The 23,709-nt window shown below is 39.3% G+C and overlaps 1 protein-coding gene across 1 annotated transcript in view; it reads right to left on the reverse strand.

Annotated features, from left to right (window-relative positions):
- PCSK6 (proprotein convertase subtilisin/kexin type 6) overlaps positions 1-23,709 on the reverse strand; it is a 64,632-nt gene that overhangs the window by 35,661 nt on the left and 5,262 nt on the right. The window contains exon 2 of the mRNA XM_089485639.1: positions 6,497-6,601. Within this exon, the coding sequence (XP_089341765.1) occupies positions 6,497-6,508 (12 nt within the window). The 5' untranslated portion in view covers positions 6,509-6,601. The remainder of the gene's footprint in view (positions 1-6,496; positions 6,602-23,709) is intronic.

Here is a 23,709-nt window from a genome sequence, read left to right on the forward strand (position 1 = left end):
GAGAAGCACTGACCTCAGGCTTCCATAAATCAAAACAAAAACATGCTTAGTTTAAAGAAGTCCTTGGTCATATTTAAAGCATAAGAGATGAGAGGTAACTCCGGGTAACCTTTTCCCCTCCAGAAATTCACATCTTTTATTTCAAAACAAATATTAACTTGATGGTAAGATATTAATAATTCATGTAACAAAGCAAAATATAGGGAAAATCATGCAACCAAATATATGTTTTGTCACTTTATAATCACAGGGAAACAAAAACGCATGCATATTGTTTGCGAGTAGCCAGGTCTACGTCTGCGTATTATGTGTGACATTTGAAAGGTACCAGAACATTACATTAGCTGCCGATTTGTGAAAGGGCAGGTGTGAGCCATTCCTCAGAGTACTAAATAACATGCCTGGGAAGGGAGGTGAGATTTGCTTTCCTGACTAAAACGATAACTTCCCTAATGTTATATACGTAACTAAAGTTCCAGAACAGAAACTGATTTATACAAATCTACATGGAATGAGACAGCGTACGCTTAAGTGAGAAAAAAAAAATATTAAAACAAGCACTTGAAAGTTTTAGAAAAGGTTGCCAAGTATGGATAATTCAAGGGTCAAAAAAATAGCATATTTATTGGGGGAACTGATCATGGATTCAATAGTGAATGAGATTAGGAAAGGATTAGTGATGCCAGTAATTGCCTCCAGCCAACCACACAACCTAAAACCAAGATCACAATATGGTGAGTTCTGCTGTCGGACTAAAAACGCAGGTTAAGAACACAAAAAAAATATCGAAGGGGAGGAAGATTACCTGCGGCAATATTTGTTCCAAAAGAGCTGGGAATTTTGTGGTGGGGCTTCTTACCACAACTTTGGAATTTTCCTACTAAAAAAAAAATATTTACACTAATATTCTGGCCATACAATTGGAGATTTCCATGGGTGAGAAAAACCTCTCCCCTGCAACAAGCCAACAGAACAGAATTCACTGTTAGATCTTGGTTGATTTATATAGCCATAATCCAGCTCACTAAATAGAGAACAAAATGTATACGGAAATCTATTACATGAGAACGGCAATCCATCGCTGCAGAAAAACAAAATGTAATAAAAATATATAAGGAAAGAAAACTTATGGCAGGGCTTCATGGGAAGGCAGGGGCATAGACATCCCATCATATAATGAAATGAAAATACAGTTTTTACAATATTTACAGAACATACTTTCTACAGTATTTGCAGGCAAAGATGGTTTTCTGTATGTTTGTCTATGAATAAGGAATCTTCAGAAGACAACCCTTAGTGTTAGTCAATGCCGTGAGCGCTTATTCGCTCCCTCCGGAGCCTCCAAGGCCATGTGAAGCAGCATCGAGCTAACCGTGCACCGCCCTGCAGCTGCTGAGCCTTCCATGACACGCAAAGATGAAAGGAGACATGATAGGCGGCCAAAAGTACTCTAATCGCTGGATGTGAACACCTAACAGTACATGCAGCATGGAGTAAAAAGCATCTGCAAAACACACGGGCAAAGGTTCGGTAATAGTTACAGACATGCCGCATCAGTTTTGTTCCAGACCACTTTTGTGCTTGGTCTAAAAGTTTATATTTCACATATTTTATTTTTTTTTTAAACATAATTCTGCACCTTTATGGTCTTGGAGGAGATAAAGTTAAAAAGGAAATTCTAGTTTTTAGATTTATTAATACCACTCAGAAATGTTGTTTAAAATATTAACTAAACTAAAGTGTATTTGTCATACCAGCCAATCACCAACATTTCTGTTTTGAAGCAAAAATCGCACTGAATGCCAGCATCTACCTTTTGTTTAGAATTGTAATTGTTGAAGATATATAGTTTAAAAATATGGGGTTACTATAGCTTGGTGAAGTTGAGGTCTTGGGCAAAAGGCAGCAGAACTAGCATATTAATCTCCTCTCCTTTACGTCACACCACCCTTAAGGGCCACCAGATCCCAAGTCCACTTTCTCTCCTACTCCCAGCTCACTTTAACGTACATGATAACTGACAGGTAACATAGTAACATAGTTTGTAAGGTTGAAAAAAGACCTAAGTCCATCAAGTTCAACCCTTCTACCTAACCTTCCTATTCTCGATCCAAAAGAAGGCAAAATACCCCTAATTAAGCTACTTCGAATTCTGCCATCAGGGGGAAAAATTCCTTCTTGACTCCAAGAGGCAATCGGATTTCTCCTTGGATCAAGAAGCTCTAAAATATTAATGTTATTCTATTTATATCCCTGTATGTCATGCCTTTCTAAGAAAATATCGAGGCCCCTTTTGCAGGTATCTAATGTATTGGATAACACCACCTCCCTTGGAAGTGAATTCCATACCTTTATTGTCCTCACTGTAAAGACCTCTTGTTCTTTGTATATTTCTGTTAATGAACAGGTCACTGAAGAACTCTTTATATTGGCCCTGCATATATTTTTAAAATGTTATCATATCCCCTCTGAGACGCCGTTTTTCCAGTGTATATAATTGTAACTTTTTTAGTCTCTCTTCATAACTAGTATCACCCAATCCCCTTATTAATTTCATAGCCCTCCTTTGCACTTTTTCTAATTCCATAATGTCCTTTTTGAGGACCGGTGCCCAGAATTGTACCGCATATACCACATTGTTTATCATCAAGGCTATAAACCACCCTTATTTTCCACCCTGTAATGTTAGTTTTTCAATTGGGAGTCATTTTTCTGGCAACAATATGTTGACTTCTGGAATGCCAAGAACCTGCATAACAAATAACCTGCTGTGTACTAATAACTAATGTAGAAAATGTAGCATTTGGGGAAACGATTCAGTTAAATGTAACACATACAATGAGGCGGAGACATGGGTACGTTCTAACATTTCATTATTTTCATCAGTCTCCATACACCTTTATGTCCAACAGCAAAAATACATGACAAATGACAGGACTCTGGGTTCAAATATATATTTTTTAATATATAAACAATAAAAGGCTTTAATTTCGAGAGCCAAGATTAACTGCTGGCATGAAACATGAGGGATTCAGAGACCACAAACTGGATGTTGATTATCTGCCAGAACCGTAGACCCTGATCCACACAGTCATGTTTCCATGTCCGCGGGAGTAAAAAGTCAGTGGACCATATAGGAAAACCACAGATTGTCTTCAATTGGATTAAATCCGTAAAATGAGATTGTTAAAGTGATTAACATGTACATTTAAAAAACAATTCCTTCCCTATAACGCAAAAAATAATTTCTAGGACTGAACTACACATGAAAAGCATGACCACCAACACAATTTAAGAAGCGGGGGGGAAGAATTGTAGAAGTTCACACAGTGACAAGGCACTGGGTGCAGCTTAATTTATAATTGCTCTTCTTTCAGGCACAGCTGGTAAGGGCTTTTTACTTGCACCTGAGAATTTCTTAACATTTGTCATTTTATCTGCAACATCACTGAAGCGAAGTAAAGCACAGTCAGCTGTCCTCGGGGACAGGTAGTTAAAGTGACACGCGGCCTCTCCTACCAGGGGCTGAGGGCAAAATACTTAAGGAATGATTAAGCGCTGACACCCGTCCTTGCCAAGTCAAGAGAATAAAATGTCTGAGGAACGCATTGTTATTTTGTTTGTTTGTTGCCATAACACTTTATATAATAACCGTTCTGCAATCAGCTTAAATAATATGCACAGTTTGACTTCATTCATGGTTTTTCTGCCTTCATGTCCTAAAGCAGACCTGTCACATTTCCAAATCCTGCATTTCATACTTTAATAAACTAAAATACACAGTATGGTGTTGTATAAATATAAACATACATAAATTGGCTTTTCCAAAATCTCAATGGCCTGGAGCTTCACCAATTTTAATGCGGTCAGACATTTCGGATCACTTTTGAAAGCTGGCGTCAAGATTGATTGGACGAGTCCAAGACATATCGAAACACGTGGGAACCCCTTGCAAATAGTTACATACTACGGGTCGTTAAAAGACCCGTTAGAGCGACACTGCCCCTTCAACTCCACTTTACTTTATATAGTCAACCATAATATTCAGGGATATAATCTTTAATTATGGGGAAATGGCTTATTGATCCAAGGAGAAATCTGACTGCCATTTTGGGGTCAAGAAGGAGTTTTTTCCCTGGTTAGTACAAAATTGGAAAGGGCCAAACTGGGGTTTTTTGCCTTCTTTTGGATCAACAGCAACAAATTAACAGATATAAGAAAGTCTGAACTTGGCGGACGCATGTCTTTTTTTCCGCCTATATAACTATGTAACTATGTAACCCCAGAGGTAAAACAATGTGAAGATCACCGAAACTGCCACCCACCTAGAAATATGGAAAAAATACCCTGTTTCAAAAGGAAATTAGTGGAAAAAATAGTAAACTTTGTATATAGTAAATAACTCTGGCAAAATCAATCAGTATTAGCACATATCTGTAATACATTAGGTTGTTAAATGGTTTCTAGGTATTTGGTACACTTTTAGACCACTAGCACAATAAAGGTCTTTGGTGGCTACAAATCCTACCTTTAGTTTTGTTTTGTAGGAAAACATCAGTATTCTATACAGTTTCTTATAAACTGATGCAATACAGTGTAATAGCCACGTCTTACAGTCAAAACGATACAAAAACATACAGTGATAATAAGAGCAATAACAAAAAGAATCAGAGCATGTATTGCATGCTGCTGGGAAAGCGGCATCACAAGCCTGAAAAAGATCTTAGTATTGCTTTAAGAATAACACATGAGAATTAATACCACCAATCTTACATTGCACTAAAAAACAACCCATCAGATGTTAACAGCTTTTTTGAAGAGAAAGCACAAGAAAGACAATCTGATTTTGCTTTTATGATTTATTGTCTTCTGGGCATTTACAGACTTGGAATCATCATTGGGTACCATCGTATGACGCTACATGAATTTGCTTTACTGATCAAACAGCAGCAGTGTTGATGGACCTGTCCCCAAAACCAGCACTCAAGCATGCTAGAAAGGTTAACATGCCATAGAAATGACATGTACAAGGCATCTCCTGCCAGGGGCCTTCAATTTGTCTATATTATTAGTCATATGAAAAACAAAAATGTCAGTTCTGCAACTCGCACAGGATGAGGTCACCCTGGCAAAACCTAAAAGGTCTTTTGTTAAGAAACGTCAAAGATCAGCCGGGCTACCACAGTCTTGCACATTGGAGATTCAAATTCAAAAAGGGTATAGGAGCTATCGACATTACCAACTCACTTTCCCCAGGACTACCTGTTTTGGAACTTTCCCATATTCCACTTAAATTAGGCCCATAACATGAGGATTCTTGAAATCGGATAACAAACAGCCGAGAGGAATAATACCGTATTTACTCGATTATAAGACGACCCCCTAAAATCTAAATATTAATTTAGGAAAAAAACAAAAGCCTGAATATAAGACTACCCTATAGAAAAAAAAGTTTTACTAGTAAATATTAATGCATGTAAAAAAAATTTTCATATCTAATAAAAGCTATGATTGAGAAAAATATATATATTTTTTATTTCCTTTTATTTGCCAGCCTCCCCCCCCAGTTATGCACATCTGCCCCCAGGGTTGCCAATCTGCCCCCAGAAATGCCTTATACCCCCTATTTGCCACTCTGCCCCATGATGTGCCTTTTAACCCTCTATATGCCAGAGTGGCATATAGGGGGTTAAAATGCATATCATGGGGCAGAGTGGCATACAGGGGGTTAAAAGGCATTTCTGGATACTCCTATCATCCCCAGGTTCCAGCATGTACTGGCTGCCTTGGCTTGATAGGAGTGTGATTGGTGTGTGTGTGTGTGTGTATATATATATATATATATATATATATATATATATATATACATACACACACACACACACACACACACACCAATCACACTCCTATCAAGCCAAGGCAGCCAGTACATGCTGGAACCTGGGGATGATAGGAGTATGAGTACAGCCTCCCTATGCCATGCTACCACCACCACCACCCACCTTACACATCCATGCTATCATACACACACTCATTCACAAACATTTAAATACTCATTCATTCCATTAATCACACATACTTCACACATTAATCACAAAAACCCTGTTTGAGCAACTTCTCTGGCCCCGCCCCCAGAGGAAGGAGGGGGGGTAGAGTTATGTGACACTCTGCTAGCTTCCTGTTCTCCTGCTGCTAGAAGAAGAGACGCTGCTCGCGACCAAAGCACTGGTAAGCAGCCTGGCAACTTAATTGAGGTCTGATTAGAAGACGACCTTGATTATAAGACGAGGGGTATTTTTCAGAGCATTTGCTCTGAAAAAGACCTCGTCTTATAATCGAGCAAATACGGTAATAAGGGAGAACAAAACACTCTTCCATGGGACACCAACCCTTATCTGACGTTTTTCACACGACATTACACGCCAACTGTGTTAACTTGTTTAACACATGACATCACATCTTTTAAAACCTATATACGTACAGATTTCACATTTACCTTTGGATCCATCTGGAGAAAGCTGTGTGTCCCACGAATGCTGTATGTGGATCTTTTTATTGTCTTGCTGTGATAGAAGTGGTAGTAATTCTCCAGATTACCTACCTAAAAAAACAAAAGAAACCCAACTTAATATAAATGAAAACTCCACAGCGCCCTATTAACATTTTATAATATTAAACCTAAAACAATGAAGCAACGAGAGAATGCGAAGTGGCATTACCTTATTGCAATGTGACATTAACGAAATCTTGGGAATGGGGGAAGATGATATTTTGAGGAATTAAATCTAAGCACCAGATGGGTAACTCTAAGTTTGAGGCATGCAACATATTTACTATAACAAAAACCTTGGGCAGATCTTCCAAGACGCATTATACCAATGAATCCGAGTCTGCACTACACCGTAAACCTATGAAGAATTACCCTGTACATGACTAACAACATAAATTTTATAGTTACCTTGACAAGCAAGTGAGTGATAAAGTCCACTTCAAGACGGCAATAACACTTCATCCTTACATAGTGTGAGCCAAATTGCTAGCAAATAAACCGTTCCCTGAAACTTTCCTTTCATCCGCTATACATTACAGAACCACTTTACTTCAAAGAGCTTCTGCACAGTCTCAACTGTCCAGAGCCCTGGCAGCTTGACTTAAGAGAAGAACTACAAACTGAAAGCTCGGTTTCACTGAGGAACCCTGCATTTATATTATATATAAAGATATATATATTAAACACATATTAATATTAAATGTATATGTCTATTAAACACATATTACACTCGTGCACCTGGAAAAAAAAACGAAGTGGACAATCTTTTTGTTTTATTTTTAGTCCATTCGTTTTTGGACAGTGAATTTAATTTCCTGCCCTCTCGGTAGGTTTTTTTTTTTTTTTTTCACTCACCCTCTTACTCTTTACCTGCCTTTTCAGTGTCTCTACAGCCCAGTTTCTCCTTTTCCTTCCTGTTCTCTGCTCCTTCATGCTTCTCTGGTGATCCTCTGTGTTATCCTGGTGTCCTGGCACCTGTGCATCAGGGGGGAGCATATTTTGCACACACCATGGGACAGCTGCTCCCTCGATTGGATGTTGTCCCCCTGGTGCGAACAGAGGATCCAATCTGATGCAGAAGTGCTCCAGGAGGCCAGAATAATGCAAAGGGATCCACAGAGAAAAGTCACTTCCACATCAGGGTGGACCCTCTGCACAGCACACGGGCAAACTCCCCCTCATTCCTCCAATCAAAGGAGAATTGGGCCACATGTTGCACGCTGAGGGTCCATCTTGATACAGAAACGTTTAAGGAGGCCAGGGTAACCAAGAGGCGCCTCATTAGTCTGGTTGCAGCTTGCTGTCCAGGGGTTAATAGGGAGGAGGTTTAATTGCACCTCCCCCAACACATTAATAAGGTTTTGGTAGCAGTATAAACTGCTTTGTGTGCCCACTATGTAGGAGGTGAGAGTAGGTTCTCACCCTATTGAGAGTGTGCCTTGACATGGCGGGTGAGCTTAATTATGCTTTGGCCAATTCATATAACCAAAACCTCTCATTTATATTATATTTATATATTTGTTGCCAACTTTATTAGGGTAAGAAGCGCAGACAGTTTTTGTTTTTTGTAACCAGCAGAAGCGGCTTACCGGAGAAGAAAGAAGATGCAGAGAACAAAAATGAGAAAAACGAAGAACAAGAAGTGGAACTGTAGAAAAGGAGATGGAGAAGCTAGGGAGACATTGAAGTGTGACAGAGTGTGAGAGAATGAGAAAGTGTGACAGAAGATCAGAGTCGAAAATGAAATTCAAACTAAGCTTGGAGCCTCGGTGACTAACAATGAGCTACTCTATTGATCACCACATGCAGTATGATAAGGAGTCAGGTTATCTGTCTAGTAGTTTGGGGCTAAAACGTAGCAGTCCAAAATCATTATGTAAATAAATATATAAAAAAAAAAAAAAAAAAGAAGAAAACGCACAAATACTTCAAAATACTTTTAATCTAATACTAGTGGAAAAAATGTCAAGAGTTCATCTATATATAAGTACCTTCTTATACTTTGTATATCAATTTTCATGGTTAAGTCATCTGCTCATGGATCCCATGGGGCAGATTAATGCCAACAACATTCATACAAAGCAAAGTATATATTTCTTTATTTCTAACCAATCAATGCTTGATGCAGTACAGTGAGGGTTACTTATAAAGAACAGTTTTGAAGCAGGGAAAGCAGTCTTACCGCTATAACAACCAATCACCTGATTGCTATAGCGATAACTACACTTTTCTAGATTGGCTCGTTACAAAATGATGCCTAATTGCTCTACCATACATTTAAACACTAAGGTAACGGACTCCAAAGAATTAGGCACAATTCTTCAACAAATCACTTTAAGATTAAGAAGAGATCTGTATCATCACATGTGATTAGCTCCGGTACATGTAAAATAACGGGGTTATGTATGAAAAGCCATTCATTGCAAAGCAGCAGCAGTCGTGAAATCACTAGAGCAACCAAAGAAATATTCCTGCGGTTTTAGGTTTATAAGCAACAGAATTGCCTTTGAATACATGATTCCCAATGAGAGAGCTACCAAATAACCAAATTAAACAATCTTGTGAACTTGTCCTAAATTGCAAATTTGCACTTCGTTACATTGGGGAAAAATGACTCCTCCAAAGTGAATTAGGCTCTTTCTACTAAGTAACAGTGCCTGATACAGACTAGCTAAACATCAGCTGCAAGGGGCGACATTTTTTTCAGTTTGCCGTCTGATGAAAATATTAGAAGTCTCACTTAATTTTAACTGCCCAGTTCAAATATACCTAATAACGAAGGGTTTATTTCTAAAAACTGTGTCACTCAGGCTGACGGGAATCAGCTTTCCAAGACATTAACAGGACTGCATAATGTAATAGAAGGAACTAAAATGGCAATACCAGGGAATGTCTAAAAATAAGTACAATTTTTAATTCATAAATAACGATACACATTCATAAGTGTGTAAGTACACTTGAGTCATTCTAGAAGCCCTAACGCGTTTCGCCGAAAAGGCTTCTTCAGATGGTTATTACACTAAAACGGTGGTAGAGCAAGATAATTATTCTCAGCTGACACTAGCAATGGTGTTCACTGCCTCACTAGCAGAGACAATCATCCTTTCTCATGTGCCAACATTTTTGTAGCTATAAATCCAAATAATCTCAGTTTATTAGGGGATTCTTTGGTGCATCAACGCTGAACCTAAGGACTTGCATTACAGCAGAGAGTCTTTTGACTCTAGAATCTTAGTACCAATTTTGGCCCGTCAAAACTTGCAAAATGAGTTTGTACCATATTAGTTAAGAATAATTACCTGTATACTCCAGCACCAAAGTCTACGCTATTATCTGTATTTCTGTGTGATATCCCTCTGAAGAAGCGTTTTCAGCAAAACGTGTTGGGGCATCTACAATAATGCACATGTGTTTACACTCATATCAAAACATTTGTTTCCTGCAGCATTTATCATGTATTTCTTATAAATATGTTTATGTATAAATTCAAAAATGTACTTATTTTTAGACATTCCCTGGTATTGACATTTTTGTTTCTTCTAGCACCTACACCACATCTCATACATTATACAATTTCTTTTGAGCTCTGGGAACAGCTCTAGTGGGTGTTTAATGCAGCTTTCTACATTTGCCTTTCTCTTTTCTATCTTTCAATTACTACTGGTGCAGGTCTCTACCAAGTTTCTTATAAAGGATGACTCTACCCAGTAACCTTTGTGACAAACTAGGCATGTGAATATACATATTCAACAGGGGTAGCCAAGAGCTGTCTCCGCGTCGAGCTGTTGGAGAGTGACAATTCTGATGATTCTCAGCCGGCAGAATAGCACTCCATATATATAAGTGGTTGCCTCTCAGGTCATCCCAGAGAAGCTGTCTTCTAAAAGGCATTTATTGATTTTGCATAGGGTTCATAAGACTGCAAGGTACATTCCAAGTTCCAACCACACATTAAATGAACTTAAACATGTATGGGATGAACATACAGCTAACCTGCATCTAAGACCAATTACTGATTATAGTCTGAGTCACTACATCAGGAAACTTGGGCAGACTAGATGTGCCGAATGGTTCTTAACTGCTGTCAAAAATCGATGTTTGTATTAAGCATCCTTATCAGGATATACTGTATATTCAGCATATATCTTGTGCTCTGCCACATATTCCGAGAGATATTGATATTAATTTCTTGTAAATGAAACACTAGATCTTGATGCTCCTATAAAAGTATTAACAAATACAGCTCTGTTGCCAAACCTCAGACCAAGCACCAGAAATCAAGCGAATCTCTTAGGCCATTTAAAAGCTCTTACATTGTTCACTGGGCAGCAGTAGAAGCTATGTTTAGGTAAGTAATACAGGACCCTACGTTGGGTATAATTGCCTTAGTCAAACCGGAAGAAGTGATCAAGATAACAGTTCTATATGCTATAGTGTTCGATCTGGACTTTCGGTGACATTAGGGTACACTTTAGAACATGAAGCATATTTTCTATTTTGTTATGGACCAAACTGCGATATATGATAATATTGCAATCGTTGCTGTTGTCAGCTGTTACTGTATCAGTGTAATGAGCTATAAGCAGGAGAGAGATCTGCAAACCACTTGACTATACAGAACAAGGTTTCATTCACTAATAAGTAGAATCCATCATCTTTCAGAGACTCCATATTCCCTGGCGCTTCTCGTGCAATACAGAATAATCAGCTACTTATTTTGTTGAAGCAATCGCTCCGATGTTTTATTGCTCAGACTAATCTTCTTCTTTATAAGGATGCTTAAGCCGAGATGTCTTGCGCCCCACAATTCACTATATTTTTAGTTCCACTTTTCAGACTTCAGAGTTATGACGCACTTTGATCACCTTCATATCATTTCTTTGCTCTGCTTCGGTGAACTAAATAGCATGCTTCATCTTAAGGAGTAACAGCCGCATTTCTACATCCTAATGGAAATAAATAAAAACACCAGCCAAAATCCTCTCCGTCTAATAATCTATGGCATTTCCCTGGTAAAGAAAAAAAAGCAGACTTAATAAAAAATAAACACGCTTGAGTAACCTCTAGCTAGACCGTCTGCACTGGGTAATAAAGCACAAAATTAGAAAAGCCAAGTGCACAATCTCTTAAACATTACACACTTTTGTATTCTAACGGAATACCGACAACAGAACACCCAAGACCCGATGAACAGTATTGTTGTTTAATATAAACTAATACAGACTCATTTAATATCAATTAGCATATTCTGAAGAATAAAGGCTTACCTGCTAAAATTACATTGTTTATAAAACATCATCTACAAGTGCACTTATTATAGCAAATACTTAGTAGATGGTTGATGGATAGAGAAAAAAGCTCCAAGGTATGTAAACCCATCTACATTCATAACCCCTCATCACATTAGTTACAAGTGAAACATGAGTGACAGGAACATGTGTTGTAATCATATGGCAGATGAAGGGGGGAAAAAAAAAAAAAAAAAAAAGCTTTATAAAAGATGATGTAATCTATAGATTTGTCCATGCTGTAAAATGTAATCATTTCAACCTGACCAATATAGAAAAAAAAAAAAGGGTTTAAAAACTCGTTACAGGACATGGAGACCACCTCTACCCCTATACATCTACTCTCTCTGTCATCGTTTCAAGAAGTGCATAGACCACTCAAGTTCAATTATCCTGTTGCTATCATCGGTCATTGAGTGGTGCTGTAGGTATACTTATGCTTTAATAAATTTAAGATGTCTTAGAAGCTGTGGTTTCAACTGATCTTTGGTCATGGAGACTTAACACGGATATTTAAACAACCCAGAGCACTTCCTGTTCGTGGTCCTGTCCCTCCTCAGTCAAGAGTATCGCTTACCTAAATTTTCTTTATCTGAAAAGAAAGTTTCAGATCATTCTGGATAAGGGATTTTCCAATAAATAAACTCAACCTGTACCACATTATCAGGGTTAGACTGAAGCTTTACTTCGCTCAACTTGACCTGGAAAACGTATGCCAAAGTAAAGGGTAAAGTTACAGGACATAGAACATTAAGCTAAGTAGTTGGTTTAGGAAGCAAGCTTTTTCAAATGAGAAACAAGATCCATTAACAGCCTCAAAACACAACATGAGTTTCCCCGAGAGTGACGTCAATATAAATTTTTGCATTCCTGTTTTTGTTTTTTTACTTGGGCCCTCACCATCTTGCACCTTACCCATTCTGTCCCATACTCTACACATATGTATTTATTCCACAAATGAAGTCAAATGTCCTTACACGAAACACATGTGGTTGTAAAAAACAGTAGAATGTGTCTATTTTCGATAACCCTCAGCTTTCACATATGGCACTTCTGACATCAGCCCAAGCCGGCGCGGCATCTCAGTGTTCGAATTCAATTTATAAAAGGTGACACTCAACAGCGAACAACGAATGTACTGCATATAAGTCCCCAGTTGCAAAATAGGAACCGAGACACCCACGTAAAACTAAGTTTTCTTGTTTTTCTGTTTTAAGTAACAGAAACTTACTTGACACATATTGCTACGCACCCTACTGCCAATTATAATATTCTACATATAGACAAAAACTACACTAGTTCCCCAAAAGTCACACATAATATTTACTATTTGTTAAAGCAAATTGAGTACTTGCTCACACAGCTCACAATTTTAACACAACAGTTATAAGACCTTGGAGGTCAGTAGTGTTTAAGGAGTTCCTACATTAGTTTTCCTATAACTATTTAGGTAGAGTTTACCTCTGGAAAATCCAAAGCGCACAGGATATGAAAACCAATAAAGAAGCTTTTTATCAGCAAGTTAAATGCCATTATCACTTTACTAAAGGCACTGATGGGGCTAGTCTCCATGGCAACAATTGTCATCCAATTTGCTCCTGTGAAGTGTGAACATCTAAACTGCTGCAAGGCCCAATACCACACAACCATTTATCATATTTAAAGAAATTGGACAAGGGCTACCTGTATTTATTATGAGCTCTTTGTCATCTTTCTCAAGGAAAATAAAGTAATGTTTGCGGCACACCAACACATCCCATAAAAATAAAATCACATAACTGCTAATAGACTCATCGCCATTATCCCTATAGGGCACCACCCTGGTCTTAAATCTGAGTCGGAAAGGAAGGATGATGTGTATGAGAGAGGAATATGACAAGTATGACAACAGATGAAATCTTAGAGCCATAAATTTATGTTTCCAGTAACCACGCATCCCTCAGAAGCAGACACCTCAAAAGACTTTCTCCAAAGAATAATCGCATCAAATGGGAAACGCGGTCAAATTGGCTTTGCGTTTGATGATAACTTGTAGGCCCAACAATGGCTTGATCGATAAAGGTTTTCAGTACAACTCAGGAAAGGCAGCTACATAAAACAACACATACCTTCTCCAAAAATCACAAGACTCATTGGATAAAATGTTATAATAGTTTAGTACTTTAGTTTTTGCTAATCTAAGTAATTTTTTTTTTTGGGTTCTATTTTGAGCGGGAGTGTGTGACTCTGTTAATTCCAGATATATTATATATATATATATATATATATATATATAGTTTGAGGTCTACTATGTAGCAGTATATTTAATAGACTAACAAAGACATAATTAGTATTAAGTGTTAGGCATGGCAAGCAGCCAGTTATATGACTCCAGTTGGAATATGTCACTACAAATACATAAAATTCCAGTGTAAAAGTTACATAAATTAGTATTCTGCAAGACTCCGAGAGATCAGCTCCCGATTCCCGGCTCTGTCCATGCCCTATATAAAAAGAACAGCAAAGCACTTCTCCCACCAGCCCCCCCCCCAAAAAAAAACCTGACAATGTTAAAATGCAATATACAGTAACTGTGAGCCAACACTCACTGGCACAGATGTGAATTTCTCTATAAATTATATTATGAAATTTTACTTGTGATTCGATGTCTCAGTCAATGGATGTTATTCCCAAAAGAAAATCCATATTTTTATTGTTTTCTTTCAATTCTAAAAGATGAAGTGACTAAAAAGGTATGGGTGGTTAAGAACTGATTTAGTATGTGTATTTATATAGTGTAAATAAGCTACAATAAAAAATGTTAATGTATGAAAATCTTATACTAAAAATACTCAGAAGCATTAATAAAAGTAAAAGGCCTGTGATCTCTATTAATACATGGAGGGGGCCATAGTGTGATATCACAAGAGTTGGTTCTGCTCAGAAACTATTTGCAGCATCAGACCTGGGATCCTGCTTCTTCCAGATTAGCTTGTCTCTCTGACCCTATCTCATCTCAGACCTCGTTGGTCTAATCTTGTTTTGTGTGGGTCTGAATTTGCAGCCATGATTTCTACAAATTGCCAGATCTATCCTGTTAACCCCATGTTGGACTATCATTGCCACATATGCCACCCTGCTAGGGCATTCATTTCAGGGATCTTGGCCGCTTACAGCCATATATCAATTACCTGTAGCTGCTGGAAGCTTAAAGGGCAAGGCAGAGTCTTCGAAGGCTGGCACTGTCTGGACAAGATAGTGGTGTGCCACTGTTGATCGAGACTGACAACATTAGACTATTTGGACAGACAAGGCAGAAAACAAGGCTAGTATGACACTATTGTCTAGCATGACAAATAAATCTCATCCAAAAGCAAACCTGTCATGTCTGGTGGCAGTAGATTTCAAAAGCTCATCAAACCCATTGGTGAAAAGTCAACATCCAAAGCAACAGAGTCTACACCAGGAAGTGTTTCAGGATACCTTGACTATGAAATGGACCAAACTTGTCCCTCCATTTCCTATGATGACACAAATTGAATGATCAGAATGCCATTCTGATCATTCAAGACTGGCCAAGGTCTCTATGGTATGCAAAACTGACTACCAGAATGGTCAAGATATATCCTGAGGTATTCTGCTGTGTGGAAAGTGTTCTGTAATTGTGTTTTTTCACTAGGTGTTTCCTTGTAACACCTCTATACTACTCAAACCACAGATTTTGTTCAAGCAAGTTTTGACAAGGATCCTTACCATGCAATGTTAAGGGATTCAGATGCCTGCCCTGAGAAGACTTTTTACTCCAGCTAGCCAGTTACCCTTCGGTTATGGTGGCTGTAATCAGGTAAAGACCGAGACTGCACTTCTGAAATGGGACTAGAACCTTGTGGTCAACCATTGGATCTTACTGCCATCTGAGCCTATGCAACCAGCCCCCTTGTAGCTACTTTATATTAAAGCTAGCATCAATCAAACCAGCTAAAAAAGATAAATGTTGCCACAGCTACATTAATTCACTACATAAAAAAATAAGATTTCCTCTGAACCTTGTTGATCACTCTCTATAGTAACTGTATAAATTCCCTGGGGGTAACTGATTCCATTGTACATTTATCACCAGGCTCCCGTGTGGATGCAAGGCTCCAATGGTGGTGGGGGATACATCCCACTATAGTAGCGATTTAAAATTAGTGGGGACTTCTATTCCTTTCATGTTGTATGGACTTTTCTAACCCCCCTTTTACGCTTGTGCTTTCTATTGCTGCAACATTTGCTGCATTATAAAGTGTAAGTAAGCAAGTAAACAACAACAAATTAACATTTGGTGGAAAGATGGAGAGACATGCAATGTATACCATGCAGGAAAGTCTAAATAAAACCACACAGCTTATGCCTGCAATTGATGTCCAAGTTTAAACTTATCTCTGGAACATCTGAGGTGGACAGTCTGAAAAATTCACATTACCATAATTATTTGGTACATAAACAAAAATGTATTTATATCACCATAACCGCCCTATTTTTCTTACTTTTCAAATTATTGCAAAGGAAAGAATGTCATCTTTATGCGAGCCATTCTTCTACTTCTTCCACATAAGCATGACATTTAGATAACGAAAAGTGCCAATAGTATTTTTAAGGTTATTTTCCGTCAAGTAAAAATAATCTAGTCTGTATAAAACTGTCATAAAACAAATGTACAGTATATTATAAAACTATACCAACTAAATATAATTGATTTTTCTTACAGAACAGATTGTCATGACATTATAAAAGTAGAAAGGGTTACATGGGTCCCAAAAATGAAACTGTCAAATGACTGGGTAAATGCAGCAGTATGCCACTTACTGCGATCTAATGACAGCATGTGGGACAAAGAATAGATTTTGGAATGACAAATTGTAGGGGAACTGTGTCTAACTTGAACCAGCAAAACAGTTACTTTGGTTGATCCCTCCACCTGATACTATACAAGACATTTGACTCCATCATGCACTTCTTGGTCTGCAGCTTCCTTGTCCACAAGCATTAGCAGGACCGGCCCAAGGCAAAATGCCGCCTGGGGCGAATTTTAAAATGCCGCCCCCCCCCCCTTATTTACCCTTCCTCGCCGCCCCCCCCATTATCTACCCTTCCCCCGCCCCTTGTACTTACCTTTCAGCAGTCCAGCGGCGAGTCTCCCTGTTCGGTCTCGGTGCCGGCTTGTATTGCTGAGCGCCGGAAATCTTCCGGCACTCAGCATTACAAGCCGGCACCGAGACCGAACAGGAAGTCTCGCCGCAGAGGAGAGAGAGAGAGGGGCGCCGAGCGGGTACTGACAGCTAGGTAAGCTCGGCGCCCCTTTCTCTCTCTTTCGCTTTTAAAAAAAAAAAAAAAAAAAAAAAAAAAAAAAGGGGCTTGGGGCGGCAAAGTGCCGCCCCTTCAAAAGTGCCGCCTGGAGCGGTTGCCCCACTCGGCTCCATTGTCGGGCTGGCCCTGAGCATTAGGAACCCTTATTCACACTGTTTAAGAGTTGACCCTTGCGTCAACCTATCTACTAAATAGACAAACATACCAGCACACAATCAATCTGCAGAACAGAGGATGGCAAGGAGCACCTGATCGTTTTGTTAAAGTAAACAGGCAATTCTATTCATTAAAAGTAGCAGTGCTTGTGAGCTGGCAAACAATGCAAGCCTGCAGCAAAAGTTCAGCTCGCAAATTCACTAAAGCCAACTAAAGCCCACAAAAGTAAGAGATAGTATATGCAAACTGAAAACACCAGGAAACGTGCAAATTCACTAATGAGTTGCCTGAAACTTTAAATGTGAGCTGGAACTTTAGACTTAACGAAAATTCAATACAGGCTGGTACACAGGAGTATATCAATGTTCCTGCAACCATTTTTCAAGAGGCCCCCAAGGGTCATTCTTTAAATGTTAACTATCCAATTCCACTAGAAATGGGGTGGGGGGTGATGGGAAGGGACGACTGGGTGTCCCATTGCCTTGCTTAAGGTTTTAGTCAACTGCTCATCCCCATTACCATCGGATGGGGTATAAAGGGGCATATACCCACCATGCACGCATAAGGTGGTGGAAGAAGAGCAATTGTTGCCCCCTCCCCCAGGTTGGTAGGGAGTCCTGGGACCCCTGTTTTCCCCCCATTTTCTGTACTTCTTTACTGTAGAAGGTGGTGAATTTTGCAAGTTATAGGCAAGGACATGCAAGTTCACATTGAACTGCATGTCGCACCTGTTTCTCACGAAACCTAAAGTTACAGGCACTTAATGCCATTGGGGGAACAAAAGAACGGTAGCATGCAAAGGCACGCAACTTAAGTAGAGACTGGTTAGTCATGTTAACCCTTAACTAGACTGCCCACTCAACACTTTGGTGAATAAACTTAATTAATTTTAAGCATAGACGTTTAAACCTCGGCTACACAACCCCAGGCCTTGAGGGCCACAAACATGCCAGTAATTCCGCCTATTCCTGCCTGAAAACAAGCTGTTTAATGCATTTCTTTTTGATGCCTCTGTTCATGCTGTGATATTGCAAAATTGCGACCTGTGATCCTCAAGCACTGGGGTTGCACAAACCTGGTATATAGATTTTTGGGGATTTTGCTGAAAGTTACAAACCTATTCCCTGTGGTACAACACATGGTTAATAATAAAGGGTAAACCTGCTCTGACCTAATTAGCATTATTATTGTCCTCCTACAGTTTAACTGGAAAAATGGTGAGGGGCTCAGAATACAAGAGTGAACGCAGCATTCAGGAACACTAAATACTAAATGATTAATACATATAAACATTTAACAAAAGGACATGTCAGCAGTGCCAGCAATGTCAACCTCAGACCTTAAAACAACAAAGTGACTCATTGGGTATTTAAAATACAAGGTATGATCTAATACCTGCATTTCAAGATCACAATATGCATTGCTCAGAGTGAAAAATCCTGGATTCTTGTGACTTTTGGATTGACCTGGAGGATAATTTTTTAAATAAAAAAAAAAATTGTTATTTTGATCTGCTTGTTTATCCTGCATATTATATTCAGGTGTCCAGTGGTCGATATGTATTCAAGCAACTATGATGATCAGATACCCGCATTTTTATTTTTTATTTTTTCCTCTTCTTCTGGATATTTTATTGAACATTTATTTATTTTATTGTAAAACAAATTTCAATAAAAAGATTTGAAGCCTAAAACAATATGACCTTAGAGGCAGGCTCCAGAACAAAGGATATGGTGGCTTTCTATGGTCATTTATGGAACATTGTCTTTCATAAAACGTATAAAGGCATTAAAGTTTTCCTAAGTGAGTTTTCTGTTGTTTATGTGTACATTTTGACTTTTAGGCCTGTAAAACATTGATGCAATCACACCAAGCAACCATCCTGAGCTACAAGAAAAAGAGAAGAGACTTATTACCATTCGGAGCTACAAGAAAAGGAGAAGAGACTTATTGACTTGTGCTGATCTCAAACGCACATTCATTTAAAATGGTTTATTGCGTTTGAATGATTACATGAATAATTTGCACACCAATGAAGATCAGTTCAGTAATAAAGTATGTTGGAACTTTGATCCCTAATTACATGGCCTGACAGGAACTCTCCTGTCTGCATTTAATTGCCGGTCTAAACTTGGAACCCATTTCTAAACGGGTTAGAAACTTGAGAAGAAAAAATAAAAGAGCCCCCAAGAACAGTGTAGGAAGCCTACTTCTCCCGCTGCTGGACACAAGGTGGATTTCTCTTACACATAAACTGCTTATTTTCAGCTATTAACGCCATGCCATGGGTTTACCTTATATACCGAACTGCAAACCAATGCCAATATAAAATAAATACATATGGCAAGTCAAATCAAATCAGCACCAGATGTTGATGCCATAGTCCCTGCATACCTTTTGCAGATGCTACAGCTTTAGAGCTGCAAGAGCACTGCCCTCTGTCGTTTGATTTTCGCTACACTTTTGGCTGCTTAAAGCAGCCAATCACTGGCAGGAAAGAGCTTCAATTGATTTAATTTCCATTTTGTTTCTGTGTATGCATGCTGGGGATTCCATTATAACCCCCTGAAATGTTCCTAATGGGGAACCGTATCAGACAATTCTTGAAGTTATTGTTAAAACATAATCACGTTTTTACATCTCTCCAAGAACTGTAAATCCGCTGACAATAACTGCCTGCGATGCTTCACACTATCCTGCAGCTCCATAGTGTATATCTCTTCAAAGTTGGAAAATGCAATTCCACATTGTTTGAAGGCCGTTTCCTTCATAGGGCAGGTGAGAAATACCAATCAACATTTTGAATCACGTTGTGACAGCACAATACCCATATGTTCATAAAATGAATTGGCATTATTAGCAGCATCCTTAGACAACTGGTTGGGACGCCACATCACAGTGGCAAATGCACCACCAAACCAGGAGAAAATGCAAACATGGAAGATGAGAGAAACAATGTCACTACAAACACTCCTTGGACCAGGTTCCTTATCAGTGATATACATAGTTTTACATTTTGTGTGAGTGTCAACAGTACCAAACCTAAAAATGGAAATTGTGCAGAATAATTCTGCAATATGAGCCGACACTTATCTCAGAATAACGGCGTCTTTCATGAAAGGCAATTACAAGGCAAAACTTGTCACCTAGAGTACCAATACTCCTCCAATTGCTAGCTCTTACTGAATACCCATATATAAAACACACACTCATCTGTTAAAGACTGTGAAGGTACATTTTCCCTCAATTTACTGGACATATTGTGTCGCAAGCACAGAACAAGATCAGGAGGATTTTCTTCTAGGAGGCTGCCCACAAGTGGGATCCACAAGGGAGTGGAGCAATGTGACACCATGGCGCAGATCGGCCTCTTTCTCTCCCTTCTGACCTGGAACATTCCTGGGATCTGCAGCTAGAGACCACAAGAGGCACAGAACATTCTATCCACGACCACCACCGAAGGAGGCAGGTCAATGTGAGGGTGTACCAAGGACTCCAGACAAATTTCAGGGCAAACCTGGAACCATGTAGAGGGGCACATTCCTAAATCTGAATCAACGAACTCCAACTTCTGAAATTTTGTAACGTACTTCACACGGTTAACAAGGTACACTCAAACTAAAGGGGCCATAGGAGAAGATAAAGCCAAATACATGCAAAGTGGATTTCTATGTCAGCCTTTTTAACCAAGACGACAGCAGACTTATTTGATCTCTGGCTAATCAGCCCCACTGCCTGCAAAACAAATCCAAATGCGGACTAACTGAAAAATTGTACACTTCTTAAATTAAATATTGATTGAAAGCAGGTTGCAGGCATTCTGGAGGTCCCGGACCTGACATTTCACATAATAATCAAAAAATCTAATGCTCACATGCATCCGGTAAAACACTATCCAGGGATTGTGACAACCATACTGGTGCCTGAAGCGACAGGAGAATTGCATTAGCTTGCATTTCACATTTTTTATTTTAAGGCACTATAAAGAGTTTTTATTAATAATCCAACAATTACTTAACATAATACAAGCATCTGCGTATCCTAGAGAACAAGGACATGTTCCCAAGTCCACTGCTGCCTCAGATAATCTGGATCGGCAAAGACACTGGTTACACAGCCAGGCTTTAACACGCTATGTAGAATTGCAAGAGGAACACCTTGTGTATCTTTTACTGGTATCAGATCAGATATTATGTAGTTTTCCTATTTTAACACAGTTCAAGTTTTTACATAAGACATAGCTGCCAACATTTGGAAAACATTTCCAGGAGCACTTTGCAGCACAGTTATCAAATACATACTGGAAAATATACCACACCCACTGCCCAAAGCGCCACCCACTGTCAAACGCACACAATTAGCATAATGTAGCTCCACCCACTTTAGATTATGACACCAAGTTCTCAAACTGCCCCTGCTCCCAGTGACTTGCTATGGTACACCCATAGCACCCGCCATCCCCAAGAACTCTTAAGGCACCTTTCCATGTTCAACAGGCTAATGTACCATCAAGGGGTAGGCCCAGGCAATGAAAGACTTTTTTTTTTTTTTTTTCTTCTTTTCCTACAATGGTCAGCACCATTAAGCATAATACTTGGATAACCCACAAAAAAAAACAAACATATGTTAACTTATTATTTAATGGACAATAAAATAAATATATATATATAAATCAATGTGGGAGGGAGTATAGTTGGCATGGAAGACATATCCAAATAATAACCTAGAATAACCTGGAAATTAATCAGGGGTATTACCAGAGCATTAAATCTCAACATATCACTAGTTAATATAATACATGAAATATTACAATAAGGTTGGTTCTATACAAAAGTTAAAAATAATAAAATAAAATAAATTATGCACCAACATCAGCCTACAGACACAGATGAACAACAGGTATTACCACAAGGTATTGAAGGCGCTGTCTAAGGCGCCTGACACGCTAACCTCGCGGTCAAGAACCTGACCTGGGGAGGGGCATTCACACGAAAAAAACATCCAAACCCTCACAATAACACACCCCCACACCCAAAACACTAACATACCCACACACTAACACTTGCAATAACATACCCAAACACACACATTAACAAACATACCCAGTCACATAAAACACTAACACACTCAGACACACGTACAATCATATATCCAAACACACACTAATATAACTACAAGAACAAATGTCCACAATAACATACAGAGATACACAACATTCAAACACACTCACTTACCCTGCCTTCTTCAATGTAGACACTCTACAACTGCGTTTTGCTCAATGTTGCGCAACCCTAGTCAACCCTGAATACTCCTGGATTAGACTTAATTTTAGTGGCGCCCAGGGCCCGTTCCTAGACCAAGTGGCACCCAGCCAAGGATATTCTCTTGCATCCATTATTCTTTTACATAGATGCCAATATTTTTTTTTCAAAGCCTGGGAGGATGGAGCAGTGAGGGATCAGTACAAAGTAGGGTGCAGAGCAATTATTTTTATGCTGGGGTAGCTAATCCACGTACACATGGTTCATTACACCGCGGGACAGGAAATTGTTCTGGCCCATACTCTGTACAGTTTCTTAAATACTCAGTGCTCTACTTTCACCACCACCTCTCTGGCTCATACACTCTTAACACTGCAAATACACACATTCAGTCTAACATACACCAACACACTGTTCGTGGACACAATACCCAGTCTAACACAGTATACTGACACCTCAACACATACACTCTAACGCCATACACGGAAACACTGTACACGAACACACACTCATTCTAACACCATGAACAGAAACTCCCCGCACATACACTATATTCTGACACACTAACACTGTGCACTGACACATACTGTCAGAGCCGGCCTTAAGTGTTCTGGCGCCCTGTGCGGACTACACCTCTGGCGCCCCCCCCATGCCCTTCTCACTGCCCCTTCTCCCTATACTTACTTACCTCGTTGCTGGAGTCCTGCGGTGGGAGCGGGAGGCACCCGTCTTCCCGATCTGCCGCGGTGCGCGCTTCACAGCTGAGCGCCGGAATAATTCCCACGGAGTCACGGAGACTGAGGGGCGCCGAGCGGTCGCTAAAAACTTCACGAGGGATCGCTCGGCGCCCCTGCCCGGGACTTAAATTGAAACATCGGGTTTTTTGGTTTTTTTTGTTTGCTTTGACTTTATTTAACATCCTCCATGTTAAATAAAGTTAAAAAAACTTTATTTAATATGGAGGATATTAAATAAAGTAAAAAACAAAACAAAACAAAAAAAACGATGCTTTAATTTAAGTCCCGGGCAGGCGCCCTTGTTGCCATGGCGCCCTGCGCGGCCGCACAGGCAGGGCCGGCCCAAGGCAAAATGCCGCCTGGGGCGAATTTTAAAATGCCGCCCCCCC

Source organism: Sceloporus occidentalis, unplaced genomic scaffold (assembly GCF_023333645.1).
Source record: "Sceloporus occidentalis isolate IW3139 unplaced genomic scaffold, rSceOcc1.0.p SCAF_26, whole genome shotgun sequence".
NCBI classification, from domain to species: Eukaryota; Metazoa; Chordata; class Lepidosauria; order Squamata; family Phrynosomatidae; genus Sceloporus; species Sceloporus occidentalis.